This window comes from Hemicordylus capensis, chromosome 4, assembly GCF_027244095.1.
Source record: "Hemicordylus capensis ecotype Gifberg chromosome 4, rHemCap1.1.pri, whole genome shotgun sequence".
NCBI classification, from domain to species: Eukaryota; Metazoa; Chordata; class Lepidosauria; order Squamata; family Cordylidae; genus Hemicordylus; species Hemicordylus capensis.
Genome location: NC_069660.1, coordinates 167,272,598 through 167,290,943, shown reverse-complemented (window position 1 = coordinate 167,290,943; position 18,346 = coordinate 167,272,598). Strand labels below are relative to the sequence as shown.

The window sequence follows — 18,346 nt, the reverse complement described above, 5'->3', positions numbered from 1 at the left end:
TTTAAATTTAATAATCCAATCTGGTATTAGTGGCAAGCTTTAACTGAATATTAATCAGAAACTTCCATCTTAACCCAAGAATTAACTTCAAAATCGGTTAGCATCTGCAAGATGTTTTGGAGGTGAAAAGCCTCATAATAAGCAGGTAGGTATGGGATTCATATTCTGCTATTAGTGGTTGGTGTGTAAAGAATGCTATATATAATTCTTTTTTTGTATGCATGAAAAAAAAGATAAAAATTCTTTGTCATCTCTGCAGGGTGTTAGCAGATATAGTAATTGGTAAGACTCAAAACAATCAATAATTTGGGTAGTAAAGTGTGCCATCGAGTTGGTGTCGACTTCTGGCGACCACACAGAGCTCTGTGGTTGTCGTTGCCATCACCCACACAGTATGAGATGATGCCTTTAAGCATCTTTCCTATATCGCTGCTGCCCAATATAGGTGTTTCCCATAGTCTGGGAAACATACCATCAGGGATTCGAACTGGCAACCTCTGGCTTGCTAATCAAGTTATTTCCCTGCTAGTAGTAGATATATTTTAAATGCTGCTACTCGCCCCAGCCAGAAGAGGTTAATCCCTTTCCACTTCTGAATCTTTCTTTCAATAGATTTTAATATTGAAGTGAAGTTCAGATGTTTAAGTTTTGTGAGATTCTTGGAAATGTGCACTCCCAAGTACCAAATATTTTTAGAGACTTTGATAATACCCAAGAATTTAATTATGTCCTTTTGAGACTTGGTGCTAATTCCAGTACACAAGATTTCTGATTTAGAAAGATTTATTTTCAATCCCACTACTTTTTTTCAAAATTAAACAACTCATGCTGTATAGATGAAATAGCCCATAAGGGATCTGATAATATCAAGGAGATATTGTCTGCATATAAGTTAGTCAATACTATTAATAGTGAGGCTTCTAATCTGCTGGCTACCTCTGAAGACCTGAGCGAATGGCTCTGTGGTGAGTACAAATAGCAAAGAAGAAAGTGGACATTTCTTTTGATACTAAATATTTCAGAATCCAAGGAATTTATTTGAACAGTGGCATAAGATTCACTATATAGTAGTTTGATGGTATTAAAGAACCCTGTTCCCATTTTAAGATTATCTATTAACTTAATCAAATAAGACTATGATAGTCAAAAGCCTTGAACATGTCTAAGGTAAGTATGGCTGAAGGGATGTTATTCATTTTATTAAAATATATACAGTTCAGTATACAACAAATGGGATCTGCAATCTGCCTTCCGTTTATAAAACCCAACAGCCCAGGTTTATATACTGGGTTATAAATTTGTTTAATCTTTTGGATAAGCAAGATGTTACGAATATGAGATCATGACTGAGCAAGGCAATAGGTCTTATAGGATCCCACTAACTCCTGATCTTCATTAGGTTTTGGGAGCACAATAATCCTACAGTATTTTCACAACTTGGAAATCACTTAACCTTTCAGGATGAAATTCAATCAATCATTCTTTATTATGGTCACAGAGCAGCATAAAGTATAAGGGTGATTACATGTTAAAAGTGAGAGTAGATAAAAAGTGATTACATATAAATCGGTACATATTAATACTAAAAGGACTCAACATACTAAAAATAGTAGATAATAGACCAAAAGCATGAGGGTCTAAAAGCCTGAGAAGTAATAGAAATCATAAAAACCCATGAAAGGCATTAAAAAAGAGGGGGGAGACAGCATAAGAATGGATGTAAAAAGGTTAAAAGACATGAGAAGACAGAAATACATAAAAGCCTGAGTAATAAAACTGGAAAACAGCCAGATTAAAGGTTATAAGGAACCATTTTTTAAAAAGGAGGCGCGTGAGCAATTGTAGGGCCTGCCCAGAGTCACTGAGGTTCAGATTAAGGCTGATAAGACTCACTGCCTGTCATCCGCAGATGAACGCTGATCACAGCTGCACAGTACCTAGCGATACTATATGTGATTGCAGGCTTAGAGTCAGAGAGTAGCAAGGAGCTGTAGAATTGGCTCGGATGACCTGGATACTTGCTTAGCAATGGAAGGATGAGGGAGGCGCAACTGTCTCTCTCTATAGAACAAACAGTAGAGGAGAACATGCTCGGTAGTTTCGATCTGCCCTAGGCCACAGGGGCATAGTCACTCTGCAAACTGGGTCCTTCTATAACGGCCTTCTAGCACTGCTGAAGGGTGGCTATGGCAGCGAGCGAAAGTGAACGCTCTTCCGTGCTTTGGAACCTCCAGCTGGGTGAGGTATGCTGCTGGAGAAGCAGAATAAAAGCCCATCACTGACATGAAATTTTGGGACCCTGCTGAGATTGGTTTGGCGCTCACTGTCTATAATGAGCAGTTTGATGATTGCTTTTGCCTGGTCATAGCCCATGCTGAGCAAGGTCAAGGGGAGAAAAGGTCCAGGGTGGCTCTTTTTCTCCAAGTTGTCTGAATCCAGCTAGATTGGTAATCATCACATAGGGTTAGGGGGGCAAGACCAACTGGGCAAAAGGATAGTCCGAGCCAATAACAGAGGATGGCCTTCCACACCCTAGCGTCCAGTTTGATCAGGCCTGTCTGCAGGCGCAAATTGGCATTGGAGACACATCTTGATACTTGGAGTGCTGCCCACAGAAATTTAGATTGTACAAGTTCCAGAGTCGCAATGTTGGGGAAGGGGCCCAATTGGGCACCATAGAGGAACTGAGCTAGCGACTTGGCTGAGAACAGTTCAAGAGTACATAATGGATCTGGGGCAGATACATAATGGCCTCCCACAGGATGGAATTAAATAATGGTATATTAAATAATGGTGAATTAAAATAGTGTAGCGTACAAGTCTAGGTATCAATATGTCATCAATTTTTTTAATAGGCCAGGGCTTTAAGACTACCTGGGCCTGGAGATTTATGGCTCTTCAGTTATTTAATCACTTCTAGAAGCTCTTCATCTGTTAATGGATCATTTAGACTGTGCTTATGATGGTCTTGTAGTCAAGGGATAGATACTGCCTCGATAAATTTGACAAATTCATTACTGTCTGATTGGTCTGAGATATTTATTTTCAAATAAAAATAGCAAAGGACTTGCATATCACTGGGGCTCCATTGTGGCCTCTGCAATTTCCCAAATCTCTTTCATGTCTCCCCTAATAATTTTTAATCATTAATCAATTTAACCATTAATCACCAATCTTTTTTGCATTTTGGCCGCTATGGATTCTTGCATTTCTTCTAACACTTGCTGCAGGATTACATTATTGGTTATTGAATTCTTGTCTGCTTTAGTCATGCCTTCTCTATGGCAACCCCAGGGCTTTGGAATGTGCTCCTTGTCAAAGAAAGATCTTCTCCATCTTTGGCTGCCTTTAAAAAGACCCTTAAGATGCGCCTGTTTTCTCAGGCTTTTAGTTAAAAGTATTTTTAAAACTCTTCTAATTATTTTTTTAATGACGTAGAGATAAGGTACACATTATCAGGTGGTCATTATCATTTTTGCCCAATGTCATGATAAAAAGAATCGATGCAGTATATATTTAATACTGATATTAGTCTTGGGGGTGGGGTGGGGGAGTGAATGCCTTAGATGCCCATAATTGAGGATGAGGTTTCTCTCTAGGTGTTTAACTCTCTACCCCACTATTTTCCCATTGAAAATCACCCCTGAGCATCCTATCAAAGGTCATATTTAATGCCATGTTTAAAATTTTGTTTACCAATTAAAAAAAAAAAGAGAGTAGGAAACATGGGTGACTATTGAGAGGGATAGAGCAACATGTGTACAGACCTGACAGATCAAGAGAGATCTTGGAGAGAGCTGGTGCGCACATGTGGAATGTGACAGAGAAGTTCCTGACGATGACTACTACTTATATACTGCTTCTCAACAAAAGTTTTCAAAGTGGTTCATATAATAAATAAATTAATAAGACAGTTCTCTGTCCCAAAGGGGCTCACAATCTAAAGAGAAACAAAGTAGTCATCAGACAGGGATGCTGTGTTAGGGTTGAATAGGGTCATTAAATATGATGCATGAAGAAAATGCTCTAGCTACAAAGATGGTGTCATCAAAAATGGTTTTGATTCTTGAATTACTACTTACATGAAGGACTCCTGAAATTAGATGGGGTGTACCATCTAAATTAGATGGAAGAACACTTATGGCAGGAGCCTGGCAAACCTCATCAGAAGGGCTTTAAATTGAGCCTGATGAGGGAGACAAAGCAAAGCACCAAGTAGTAGCGACAAGAAAATATGGGCAAAGGCAAAACAGAAGAGGGAGCACTCAAATCTGCAAGTCACTACATCAAGGAAGCTAGAAAATGATGTGCTCACAATCTCCAATATCAATATAGGATGCACCTGAAATCCTAGAACAGGAAGGCAAATATGATCTGATAGGTATCACTGAAACTTGGTGGGATGAGATTCATGACTGAAATATCATACTTGAAGGGTATAACTTGTTCGAAAAGTATAAACACAACAAAAAGGGGGAGGGAGTTGCATTATATGTAAAAATGTATATAAACTTGTAGAGAAATCCATGAATCTGAGCATGAAAGTCTAGTCAAAAGTGTCTGGACCTGGGAAAATGTGTGAGAAAAATAAAAGCAATTCCATTGCAGACATTTACTACATACCATCTGGCAAAGCAACATACATGGACAATGCTTTCCTTAGACAGATTAACATAATTTTCAAAGGGGCAGGCATTAGCAGTAATGGGAGACTTCAACTATCCTGGCAGCTGTTGAAAGTCTTAACTCTGCTAAGACTGGAAGGTCCAATGGGTTTTTGACTTCTCTTACTCACAACTTCATCTTTCAGAAGGTGGAAGAAAGAACAAGGGGGTCAGCTATCCTGAACTTAGACCTTAATAGGAAAGAATTGGTTGCTTAAATGAAAGTGGGAGGAACCCTCGGGGAAAATGACCATGCCATATTGAAATTCATGATATCAAGGGGATGGAAAACTGCTGGAAATCAGATGTGTACCCTAGATTTCAAGAAACCTGACTTCAATGAGCTCAGAGAAAAACTACATGGATCCCATGGCTAGAAAGGTTAGAAATCCAAAAGAAGAAAAAAAGTAGGATGGGAGATTCTGAAAAGTGAGATACCAATCAAATCCAACAATTGTGAATAATTCCCATGAGCACAAAACATGGGAGACATATCAGAAAATCAGTGTGGATGTGCAGAGAACTCTCTGAGCAGTTGAGAAGCAAAAAGGACACATATAAGCAATTGAAGGATAACCAAGATGGAGTATGAAAGAGAGGCCTGAACCTGTAGGGATGGTGTCAGGAGAGCTGTCTTGTGAGCAATGCAAAAAACAAGACACAAAAATCCCTCCAAAAAGGAGTTTTACAATCTACTTGAAACAAGTGGAAGGTCAAAGAAATGCTGCAGTAGATCTGTTGCTTGGGGAAAATAGTGCAATGATAGTGACAGAGTGACTGAGAGGACTGGAGATAGGCAAATGTTGTCCCTGTCTTCAAAAAGTGGGGAAAGGACAGATCTGTCAGCTCGACCTTGATGCCTGGCAAGATCCTACAACAGATTATTAAGCAATCAGTCAGTCTGAGTACTTGGAGAATCAGTATAAGCCAGCGTGTATTTGTCAAGAACAACTTGTGATAGACCAATCTCATCAACTTTTTTGACAACTGTGGACAGTATACACTATTTCAACAAAGCATTTGACAAAGTCTCCCAGGGTACCAAGATGGTAAAATGGGCTCATTCATGTTACTGTTGAATAGCCATTTATGATTATTTGCTGGGTATGATTGTGTTCACATTCTGGAAGGAGGTATCATGTGGAGTGCCACAGAGTTCTGTCCTGGGCTCTGTGCTTTTCAATACTTTCATAAATGACTTAGGAGGATAAAGTAGAGGGGATGCTTATAAAATTTGCAGATTATCAAAGCTGTGGGGGAAGGGGATAGCTAACAGTTTAGAAGACAAGACCAAGACATGGAAAAGCTTGAACACTGGGTCCAAATTAAGATGTAGTTCAACAGAGACAAATGTACCTGGGTAAGAAAAATCAAATGCACAAGTACAGATAGGGGAGACCTGGTTAGGCAGAGTTACATGTGAACTTGAACATGAGCCAGCAGTGTGATATAGCTGCTAAATAAGTGACTGCTATATTTAGCTGCATTAACAGAGGTCCACTCTATTCTGTGCTGGTCAGACCTCTTTTGGAATATCCTGTCCAACTGTGGCTCCTACATTTTAAGAAGAACATTGATAACTGGAACCGGTTCAGAAGAGAACAAAGATGGTGAGGGAGTCTGGAAACTGCCCTATGAGGAACATCTGAAAGAGCTGGATATGTTTAGCTTGGAGAAGGGAGACGTAACAGCAGTTTTCAAATATCTGAAGGGCTGTCACATAGAGAAGAAAGCGAACTTGTTCTCTGTTGCTCCTGAAGGCAGAACTAGAACCTGTGGGCTGAAATTAAATCAATATAAAAATATCAGCAAACAAGCAAAACTACAAGCGAATCACAAACACAAGAGTCGGCTAACTCCAAATGGCAGATTCAGACTAGCCATTAGGAGTAATTTCCTATCTTCAGGAGCTGTTTGACAGGGAAACAGTCTGCCTCGTGCAAAGGTAGGTGCTCTTTTATAGGTGGCTTTCAAACAGAGGCTAGACAGCCATTTTACAGGGCTTCTATAGCAGTCTTCTGCACTGAGCAAAAGGCTGGGCTAGAAGACCTCCAACCTTCTATGATTCTACATCATAGAATCATAGACTCTTCCCACAGTAGTAGTACACTCTTACACGTACACACTCATTCTCTTCCAGCGACAGCATCCTCCCCCTCACTCCCCTCAGCATCTCTGTCCAACTCACAAAGCAACAAATCCACCCTCCTTCCCTTTCTCACACAAATGCTTCTCTTTTGCATATACCCCACAAATAATAGCACCGATCATAAGTACATGCTATGCAGCAGCACCTCATACATGTGCAAAACACCTAGTGGCACCAGTTTGTACACATGCCTTCAGATCCCCTCTTAAGCAATGGCTCTCCCTTGCATACACATCCTGCAAACAGCAACAGCAGCAACCATACATAATTATGTAACAGTCATAAAGATACACAGAGGAAGTGCTTCTCATACAGATGCAGCCACAATGCCTACCACACACACACATTCACAGCTGCAGTGCCCCCTCCCTACATTCTCATTTTATTAGCCTACTTTCCTGAAGGAAAGTAAGCTTATGAGATGACCCAGCGCTGTCTGTGTGTGTGTGTGTGTGTGTGTGTGTGTGTGTGTGTTCTCCTGTGTCTCCTATCAACTCACAACGCCTAGACTGATTTGGACCAAATTCGGAACAGTTGTACACATAGGGATACCTCAATGGCATAGTCTGTGGTGATGTCATCCACCAGTTCAAGATGGCAGACACATGACAAATGGGCTAACTTCTAACCAATTTGGACCAAATTTGGTATAGTTATACCAAACAGGTGTACACCTCAACCACATAGTTTGGGATATCATCCACCCCAATTTAAGATGGTGGATGCGTGAACATTTGAGGTGGGTGGGCTAACTTGTGACGATAGTAATTGTCAAGATTATAGTGAAAGGAAAGTAGGCAGATTAGCTCTTACAAAAACTTTTTGTCAACACATCAGTATGTCATTTTAAACTAAACACACGAAATAGTGGCTCTTTTGCCATGTGTACATTACAGCAGTCATTTGTTCCAGATTTAAACAAACAAAATGTGTAGCTCAGACACCTCTTAATGTGTTGCTTCTACAACATAACATGTGAAGTAACCCTGAAAGCCAAGGAGGAAAGCCATTATTTCACGTTTGTCCAAGAAATTCAAGCCATTTGAAAATTCTACTTGCACTTACTTTTCTTAAAGGTTTCAATTTTGTCTCCATGATGAATTCATATTTGCAGAGTTCACAGCAGCGGGTGTCCGAGCTCTTGATCCACTGCTGCAAGCATGCCTGATGCACAAAGTGAAGACTGCCTGTGCAGTGACAGGGAGTGATTAGAGGGCTCTCATCATCTCCTTCACAATGGCATATCCTACATCAAGAGCAAAGCAAAGCATTAGGGGTGGGGGAAAGCAACAGCTACCCAAACGAAGAAAATATACAGCTGAAGATGGAAATAATATGGAAGAAGCATGTAACATTTATGATCATGCATGGTCAGCCAGTGCAGATCCCAAAAGACTGCAAATTTCTGCTTAGATGAAATATGCTACACTCACAGTTAACTACAATGCAGCTCTCTAGCTCATGAAATAGGACAGAACAAAAAACAGAAAGAGTGCAACATAATTACAGCATATAATCTGGTCAATAGGAACAATTACAGCACAATAGTAAGGGAAATACTTCTTCGGGCCTGACCTATTTATTCCAGTGAAGCAAAGTGAAATTCCCAGTTATGTAGGGAATCAGTTAATTGAAACCACTGCTGAACTTTTAACATGACACTGGAACAATAAGCAATAATAAGCAAGGGGGTTTTATGCCAATTATGTAGTGTCGATATTAGTATGACACCACTCACCCGACGTCTCGGGTGCGGTGAATTTGCCGCATCTCGGCATAGAATAACATACGAGGCTTTTGGGGAAAGTCTGCTGGCTGAAGGGCTGGGTGGGCGGAGCAAGCTGTTCACTCTGCATCTCAGTGGCATGCCCCCCTGGAGAGTGGGCTTTGCTAGTTCTTTTGGAGGCCTGGTAGGAATATTTTGGCCCCCTTTAATTAACTTTCTACAGATGGGTGTTTTGTTTTTTTTGCCTGCCTTGCACTATTCTCCTTAGGTAATTCCCCCCACCCACCATCAAAACATGGCAGGTACAGTGTGACTCAGAGGATGTGCAGGCCAGTTTAATGGTGTTTGGTACCAAACACCCTGAGGTAAGTGTTTGGCGTATCAAGGACTTTCAGTCATCCCCTAGATACTGTTCAGCTCAGGGAACGACCTGGACTTCTCTGCTTAGAGGAATTATTTACAACCTTAAATGCTGTTCAGTTTGGGGTTTGCAAGGCTTATCAGATACCTGGCCTTATGGATTGGCTTAGAAAAGCACTGATCAGCCTTATGTCTGTATCATGCCTCAGAGCTGAGGTAGGGGTAATTGCCCATTAAGGTGGGCAATTAAGGTGCTAGATGCTTGCAGTCTAGCCAGACCTACACACAAGATCCCACACTGTAGGGTGATGGAGTGCCAACCCCTTCCTTGTCTTAATTGCATTTTGGCTAATTAATAAACTTGTGGCCTATTTATTCTAACATTTGCCATGCGTCTTTATTGGGTGTGTGGGCGATAAGTATTTTCTTTAACTAGTTTCGGTTTACTCATTTGTGCCTTGGCTGCCACAAAACAACAACAAAAAACCCCTCAGCATGTGCTGCTTTTCCTAATCTTAGAGAGTACTTGGCAGGCCACTGAAGAGCATTTTGTAGCAATGATTCTATGCCAAACAAGAGGTTATGAATAAACCAGCACAATTTCATGCAGAAAAAAAGTCATTATTCACATTTGGTGACATAGCACACACAACAAGTCTGAGAATCCTGGAAGCCCATGGAGATTTCCCACCATACAGTTTTATAGATTGATTCTTTACTTAGAAGTACGAGGAATCAAGAGCAAGATGGATCTTCCTAAAGTGGAGCATATGGCTGAACACTAGAGGATTCAATGACAAGTGCTTGTGGCCTTTGAAAGAAGCATCTGGTTGGGGTGGGGGGTGGCATGCCTAGATTAGGTGCAATACAGATATGTTTGTGCCTATTTCCCTTTCTCTAATAGCCTTCTTACCACTACTAGAGAGAGGGAGACAATGGCATGTATAGGGAGGGAGCTCCCCTCCCTCCTTGTGCCTGTCAAATAGTCTGGTGCCTTTCTCCAATAATCTTGAGACAGTTGGAGGCTATCTGTGAAAGAAAAGGGAAGAAAATAGGGGGCTTGTTGCCTGTCTCCAGAGACACAAGCCATGCAGCACCACTTGCCAAGTTCTTTCTAGAAAATCATGGGCTTGGATCCAAAGATCTACTTGCATACTTGAGAGTCTGCCAGTCTTGATCCTATGAGCCTTATGAGTAACTTTTGGACTGTGTGGGAGGTTGCAGCATGAGGGGCAGGGTGGCGGGGGGAGGAGAGCTCTGTTGCATGCAGGGAACATCCCATGTTCTTTGGATCCAAGCTAATGTTCTCAGAACTCAAATTACATTAAATACATGTTGAAGAGGTAGAAACATTATAAAAATAACTCAAAATCCTGAGAAGTGATAATTAAACTGCCTCTTTTCTAATAACTGTCAGCAAAGGTTTGGGGGCTTTCTAAGTTGATAAATTCAAATTGGCCTTTCTTATGTGTAGTTGATTATCTTGGATATTCCTGATTTGACCTTTGCTAATCGAGTGAGAAACAAATTGCTTTTAGTTTTCAGTGTTTACAGAGCTCAGCTAAAAAGAAACGATAAATAACCTGGGACAGAAGGATATTTTTAGAACTGCATATATTGAAGCAAGTAAGACCAGAAAGACAGGGAGAGGGTAGAGCAGGTTACCAACAAATTGAGGAGGTGGGGTATTGAAGGAAGGTGGCTCATTATAAACCAACCTGCAGGCATCCCCAGATATGGACACAGGGGAGAGAGGGGGAAAGATTTCTGACAAGGGGGAAGAGCAATCTAAGTCACTATCCTTTTCAACCGAACAGAGTGGTGCCCGTAAATCTGCAGTTTTCAGCCTCACAGAGGAACTGTCCTCAAAGACATCATCATCTCCCATGTCATCTGAACAGAAACCTGTGCTCTCTACCACCACACTGGAAGATTTCTTTGTTCGGAGGTGACTTGAGTAGTTTTCCAGTTCATGACTGCTTGCACTGGAACTATGAGAGAAGGAGAAAAGGTAGAACAGCAACTTTTTACTCGGGAACATTTCGTTGTCACATTTGTCCTCCAACAGAGGGATGTGTACTGCACTGTGGGCATCACTAGCCCCAAAAGTGCTTGAGTAATTGGTAGAGAGCGACTGGAAATAGGAGGATTTGGAATTACTGAAAGAAAAGGGCCTGAGGTTGAATGGTTTCTTCGCCTTGTGATCACGTTTAGTAAGTCTTACACACTGCTCCTGGGATTGTGTCAGTTTGCCTTCTGAACAGGTTCGCTCCACATAGCTAAAACTTTCCGTTGTGCTCTGAGCTTTCTGGTAGACATCACTGAGGGATTTGGAGAATTTCAGAGTTTGGTTAGCTTTCCCATTCTTAGACTTGACAGCATGGACACAGGCTTGCCCATGGAGGTTTTTCTTGAAAGCCTGCACGGTATCTTGGCAGATAACTGTCACAGAGGTCAGAGAATTCTGGCAGACAGGATTTTTCAAGATAACAGCAGATTGCACTGGACTGTGATGACAACATTCAGAACACACTGCACTGGAACTGCATGCAGAATAGTGGAATAAAAGCACAGAAAGTAAAAACAATTATAAAGAGACAATGCACACAATTATGTGAAGAGATGACAATTTCAGCTAGTTTGGGGATGGCAAAAAGCAAGCAGAATAGAAATGACAAACAGCAGCATTAAACTGGACAGATCAATGTGGTGGCATAAGCCATGTACAAATTACGAATAAAGCAAAGTGGGAAAGAAGCACTATTTGAACTCTTTCTCAATATGCTTCCCCCCGCCCCATTCAAGACTACTTTCGCCAGGCCACTTTTCTCCCAGTGGAGCTCGAGACCAGAAGGAATCAGACCACAGAGACAACAGTAGCTGAAGCAAAGCATGGACAGAGAAAGGGTTCAGCACCCCACCCCACCATATAGTCCTTTACATGCCCTCAGGATGCTTGTATTTTTCTCTGCTTTCTAGAAAATCAGAACAACTTCCATTGTAACTCAATAGTTGTGCTGCCCTGACATCTAGTTTGACCCTTAGTACCAGACTCCAAGTTCTCTTATTTTTCTGTTTGTTTTGAATGGAAAATTTTCTGTTTCTTACACTTCTACACTTGCATTTTGAAGACACTTGAAAAATGGCTGTGTATTGGAAGAATGTGATATTTACTTTGCAATATTTCCAGGACCTTCATAGTCCATGATTAAGAAGTTGTACATAGAATGTTGAGGTTTGTATATTTTGTGGAACAGGCAGCTACAAAACTGACTTGGGTAGACATGTTCATTCTGTGACCTTAATTCTGTAGCTACCTACCATTTCCAAGATAGCAATAATACAAATGTGGATATGTGGTAACCACTATGATCCCCTTGGAGGAAGTGTGGGATAATTTTAGTGAGTAATGTACCTTTCTACTTCTCTCTCCTCAATACACTAAAGTTTCACTGTATTTTTTCTTGGAGATGTAGTAAGGCAGAAAGATGGCATCTAGTCATTAATAGATATAAAGTTATTTGGTACTTTAGGCACTCACCATATGACAATGGTGTCATTTCAGAATTGCACACATGATACAACAGGAAAAAAACTCAAAATTTATGCAGCCAATTTAAAGTCATGAAGTTGATACTGGTGCTTCCATGTCAATGTGTGGGGCAGTACTACAAAACAATATTGATCAGGACTACCAGATAAATAAAAAATAAAAATAAAAATATTGGTCTGCAACTATCTACATTATGTTAGGCTGCTCATAAAGAATTACACAGGATCATGAAGTTGGGGGTGATCTTGTAAACTATCTCATCTCTGCTTGATGAAGGAAACCCAGAGTAAGAGCATTCCCAACAGATGGGTGTCCAACTTCTGCTTAAAGACCTCCAGTAGGAAAGAGCCCACCATCCCACAGATCAGGGCTGCACAACTTTGACCCTCCAGCTGTTAGGAGGCCATGTAAACCACCATGTTAAGAAGAATATCCAAGGGGGAAAGCCAGAACAGGCGGGTGCAAGCAGAGACCAGGTTGACCAAGTTAATAGGATCTGCAGATGCTTACTGCCCTCCCCTATCGAATCTGGGTTATAAAAAAAGAGAATTGGACTTGAATCTGGACCTTTAGCTACCATATGAACCAGAGATTGTCAAGTGTCTTCTTGCTGTGGCTCTGATCTTTGCATGTGCTCTGCCACTAGTCTCAGCAATTTTGGCCAAGTTGCCAAAATTCTGGCTCATTGTAAGCATAATTAACCTAGATGTAGGGGAATTGTACTAGTAACTAAATGTGTGTAGCTTCTGCTATCCAGTGGTCTTACTTTATAACATGGTTAGTGATATTGATTGTGGGAATTGTTTGCCTTGCCAGAATAGCATGTATTGTATGTGGAAACAACTAAGCCTGATTGGCTTAAAAGATAGAGAGAACTAGAAACCTTCCTGCTTTGTATAATCAATAAAATCTAGTTATCTTATAAACAATTGATATTGTCTCCTTGAAATCTCTGAATAATTCCAGTTTATCTGCACCAATACCCCTTGTTAAGCTCTGGGAGTAAAAGAAGAAAACACTTTCCTCAGTTACATTTAGGTCAGACGCAGTGAGTGTTTGTCGTGATTGTCTTGTGTGTTGTGGGACACTCCAAAAAGGGCACCTTAGCAATGATCCGTTGGTGGGCCCACATCGGACCTCTGAGTCCTAACACGGAAGTCCTGGGTGATTCAATGGTTTTTCACATACTGGAGTGACCTGACCTATGTGTCTTTCATGGCTTAGCACCAGGAAATCTCACTGAAGCATCTTTAACCTCGTAGGAAAGGAAGTCTGGTAAACTCCCAATTTGAGCTTATTTACATGTGGTGAAACACATGCCTGTAGCACAAATAAAGCTTTGTGCACAACATCATCAGCTTGCCTCTTGTTTGGCATGGCTCCAAAGCAGCCGCTCATCTTCTGCTGAGGACAATGGTCACCTCCGTTCTGGCCTGTAGCCTGATGTTTGGCCAAAGAGGAAGTTGTAGTACTGGATCCATGGCCTGAATTAGGGGGCATGTGGGTCCATATGGTAGCTATTGTGTGCAGTAGGTGCGTTAGTTCTATTTTTGACCAAGGAGAATGGGGGCCATAGTCTCCTTTTGGTGAAATGTTAGATGCTGTATGGATGTAGCAGAATGAACAGCAAGCAAGGCAGCCTGGATCCATGGCTGGCATAAGAGGGCCAACAAAGCCTTATGGTAGCTGCTGTGTATGGTTAGTGTGTTGGTTCTTCTTTTTGTTTTGTTTTTAAACCAAGAAGGGCCAAAGCCTCCTTCCAAAATTCAAACTTTGATGCACTGCAAACAGTGTTTAATCAAGCTGGAAAGTTTATTTAGTGGAAGCATGCAGTGAGCAACCCAACTGTTGAGGAGTCACATCATCCCAATTGATGGAGAGGCAGTCTGCTCCATGCATACCCAGCCATGCGTATCCAGCCAGAGAACAATGAGTGTCCCTGCCCTGGTCTCCTTTGGACTTATGTCATGTCACAGGAGGTGGGAGGAGAGCCTATCAATTTGTGCCCTGTACCATGCAACCCCTGCCAACTCTCATGAGTCTGCTCAAAGCAGCTCTGATGGTCAGAGCCATGGGGTACCCTATGTTTCCTATGTTTCCAGGGTGCAATCTTTTGGATTACCCTGTCTATTACTGTAGCACCTTTCTTCCTCCCTGGGGGGAGTTCATTTGTGAGTCACTTAATTCACAACAGCTAAGTAGAGAATGGTAGAAAAGAGTTAAGACATGCCTGCTTTGGCAGCTGCCTCACCTCCATGGTGGAGTCAAGTGTTGCAGAAGAGTTCTGGAAATCAGCAAAGATTGCTGAGAGCATTTGCTGCTGTTACCAGCTGAGCTTATTCTGCCCACTCCCAGAAGCCTCCCTGGTTGCAACTGCATCTCCAGGCTTGGAGATTGCACTTTTGCCATGCACAGGAGCTGCTCCACAAAGCGAGCTCCCAGTCTATGTTATACATAGGGACAAGCTGCTTAGTTGGCAGTGGAATGGTTGTCCCCAGATTTGGCTACAAGCAGCACAAATTGGAAAGGGAATTAGATTCACACTCCCTCTTTCTATGAAGGGACCCAGCTAAGCAGACTCCAGAACTAGCTACTGCGAGTGCCTGGCATTCAAGGTCATTTTGCCCTTGGAATGAAATCTAAACTCCTCTCATCCTTTCGCAAGAGAGATAACACCTGATGCTAATGAAGCAATTAGGCCAGGAAGAGAAGGCAGATGAACATAGAAAGCTGCCATCTACTGAGTCAGACCATTGGTCTATCTAGCTCAGTATTGTCTTCACAGACTACTGGCAACGGCTTCTCCAAGGTTGCAGGCAGGAAGCTCTCTCAGCCCTATCTTGGAGAAGCCAGGAAGGGAACTTGAAACCTTCTGCTCTTCCCAGAGCGGCTTCATTCCCTGAAGGGAATATCTTGCAGTGCTCACACTTCAAGTCTCCCATTCATATGCAACCAGGGCAGACCCTGCTTAGCTATGGGGAGAAGTCATGCTTGCTACCACAAGACCAGCTCTCCTCTCCATAGACCAGCTCTCCTCTCCATAGACCAGCTCTGCAACAGCAGACTCTATTACAATAGGGATGAGTTTGTGATGTAAACATCGAAACTTTTGATAGAACTATTGGGAAGCCCTTCCCAGAACAGGATACTCTTGGAAGCATCTGGAATCAATTGTCCTCACAATCAGACTTGAATACAATAGGCTGTAACACTTTCCCATCCAGGAAGGACAATCAGGCACAATGCATTCCAAGAAGCCTGTACAGGCTACCCTATTCAGCAAAGTATGACAAAAGAAAAGTGCCCTCAAGGCATGTTTTGGGATATAAGTATCCCTAACTCCATGACCCAGTGTCCTCCCTTGTGCTTTATATTTGGGACTCCATCAGACTGCAACAAGCAAGCTTTGTGTTCCTCTATCTATCACACTGGGGACTCCATTGCAACAAGGACTCCAGCAGGCCACCTTGGTGTTCCCCCCCTCCACTGGGGTCACCCAAGCTGAAATCACTAGTTGAGTTGGTCTGTGTGCCCTTCCAAGCTAGTGTCCCTAGCAGGCGTAGGGAGCTGGGTCTACCGAGACAACTATCTCGTTGGCACCCATCCTTTCACTAACTTCTGCAACCCTCCTGCCTTTCACCCCACAGTCTCTGAAGGACATGAGTTTCCTGCTGCTTGAAGCCCTGTTGGCTAGAGACAGGTACAGTATAGCGGTTGTCTGGCTCTCAGGCCCCAATCTATCATTTTGATTCAAATTTCCCCCTTTCCCACCCCCTCTCTCACTTGCCTAGGAATTTACCACACAATCTGGAACTTTAAGATAAATGTGCCTTATAATAGTCTATTTTAAAACATATTTGTATTGCTTTTACTTTAGGACCACCTAGTAACTTAGTTTATTGCTTTTATTAATTAAAACCTCTCTCTCAAGCCAATTTTCTTGAGTGAACATGCTTGCACAAATTAATGGCTCCTGTGAACCCAGCACTGACCAGAGAGTTAAAGTCTGACCCTGAAGAGGCAAGACTAGGCCTTGACTGGTCAGAGCCTGAGAGCTGTAGACACAACACCTAGAGAGCCTGACACTCCCCCCAGCCCACCCCGAAGCAATGTCCACAGAAACCCAGCTCTTGGTGAAGCTGGCTCCTTCCCTTCCATCACTGTCCCTTATATCTGCCCATCAGTGCTGGCAACAGATGAAGCAGGGTCAGCTGGAGAAGTAGGAGTGATGGACTCCAGACAAGAGTGCAGCGCTTTTAAGACTGATGCTCTCCAGATTGAGTCCAGTAGGGATAAACTAAGCTCAGAAGTATTTAAGATCTCAGTATGTCTTGGGCTGTTGTCAGGTCAATATGTTCCATGCTCTGTCCATGGTGCTACCAACCAACCCTTTGTAGGACTTAGTGATGAGGCAAAATACTATTAAGTATTGATAAGAAATCAGCTTGGCTTGACCAAAGTTTCAGGCTGAAAAAGGGATTATAGACGTAACTCTGCCCTTTCTTACTGTATCACTCACAAACATTTCCTAGCTCAAGATGTACCAACACTAGTAGATAGGTAGCTGCACACGGAAAACATGGCCTTACAACATAGCCATGATGTGTGTGTGTGTGTGTGTGTGTGTGTGTGTGTGTTTATGTGTATTTTCACACGGACACAGAAGAACAAGAAACTACAGGTGACACATGGCTGACATAAAGGAAAACAATATGTATCAGGCAAGTGAAAGAGAGGAAATAACTACTCAGGGGTACACAAAAATTGGGGAACTGAGGCTTTAACCAACAAATGAAAAAGGAAGAAAGTGAACACTTCATGCAGAGAAGCATTCCTATGACAACTTGTCACATTCCTTCTCCTTTTTAATGGTCTTAAAGGCTTGAAGATCAAGGTATGTTCCCTGGGGAAGACTGAAGACTTCAGTCTATTTGGAATTAGTATGCAGTCCTGTAACCAAATGCGTGTTTGGGTGGAAGAGTTCCATGTTCTAACTGGATTTGAAGAGGAGAAAAGCAATAATATTTACTAATAAACAAGCTGTGATGTGTATGGACAAGGGTTCCAATTAGGGAAAAGGATATAAAAGCTTAAAAGACAATTATGGTAAAGATCACCAGCTTTCTTTGGGAGGCCTGTGTGCATTCCTAAGGACTGGTCACCTTTAGCTAGCTGAAAAAGCAATTGTGCCTCTCTACTGTCTTCTGTCACTGAGATTATGGTGAGCACAATAAACTGTATATTGCTAACTGAACAGAGGTGTCTGACCATTTTTTGTGTGGGCTAAGCAGGCAGGTGGTTCTGGAGGACATAGCTATAATCTCACTGTATTTCTGCTTTGGTAATGGTCATACCCTAATAGAAAATAGAGAAGTGTTCCAATAACATTTCAATTTCTTACACCTTAGTATCTTGCCTACCACCTACCAGACCTTGTGGCTCTGTGCAGCAGGATTATCAGACAACCCCTAGAGAGAAGCATGAAATCCCAAGATTAAGTTCAAACATGAGCCTAATCTGTTTGCAAACCACTGTGAGCAAAATGGAGGTGATGGCTACTTCACTGGTGGTCCATTATGACAGGGCACAAATTTCCCCCTGGACATTTTTACACCAGATAAAGAGGCAGAGACCAACAGTCCAGTCCTATGAAGAATTAGGCATGACTTGGCCCACTTGAGCTTAAGCATGCTGAATTCTGTATCTGTGTGTAATTATTTGATTGCTGTTTCTAATTTATTATTTAGACAAATAAATTATATATGAGTACTGTACTCAAAAAGACCACCCAAATGAATTCTCAGTGTATTCCTATTCATGAGTCATAATATATACATATTTGTGTGCTTTTTACCTTGGAAAATGGTAGCTGCAGAATGAGTATCTCTGCCCAA

The 18,346-nt window shown here is 41.9% G+C and overlaps 1 protein-coding gene across 15 annotated transcripts in view; it reads right to left on the bottom strand.

Annotated features, from left to right (window-relative positions):
* Positions 1-18,346, bottom strand: part of MARCHF8 (membrane associated ring-CH-type finger 8) — a 129,166-nt gene that overhangs the window by 43,870 nt on the left and 66,950 nt on the right. For 12 of the 15 annotated variants that reach the window (XR_008307152.1, XM_053250037.1, XM_053250036.1 and 9 more), the window contains 2 exons: positions 10,618-11,442; positions 7,879-8,059 (listed from right to left, as the gene is read on the bottom strand). Coding sequence is in view for 14 of the 15 variants with exons in the window: in XM_053250037.1 (XP_053106012.1) it covers positions 7,879-8,059; positions 10,618-11,442 (1,006 nt within the window). In the remaining variant the exon portion in view is untranslated. Of the gene's footprint in view, positions 1-1,467; positions 6,445-7,878; positions 8,060-10,617; positions 11,443-18,346 lie in introns of those variants that run through there. The other 3 variants (XM_053250044.1, XM_053250045.1, XM_053250046.1) reach the window with 3 other exon arrangements.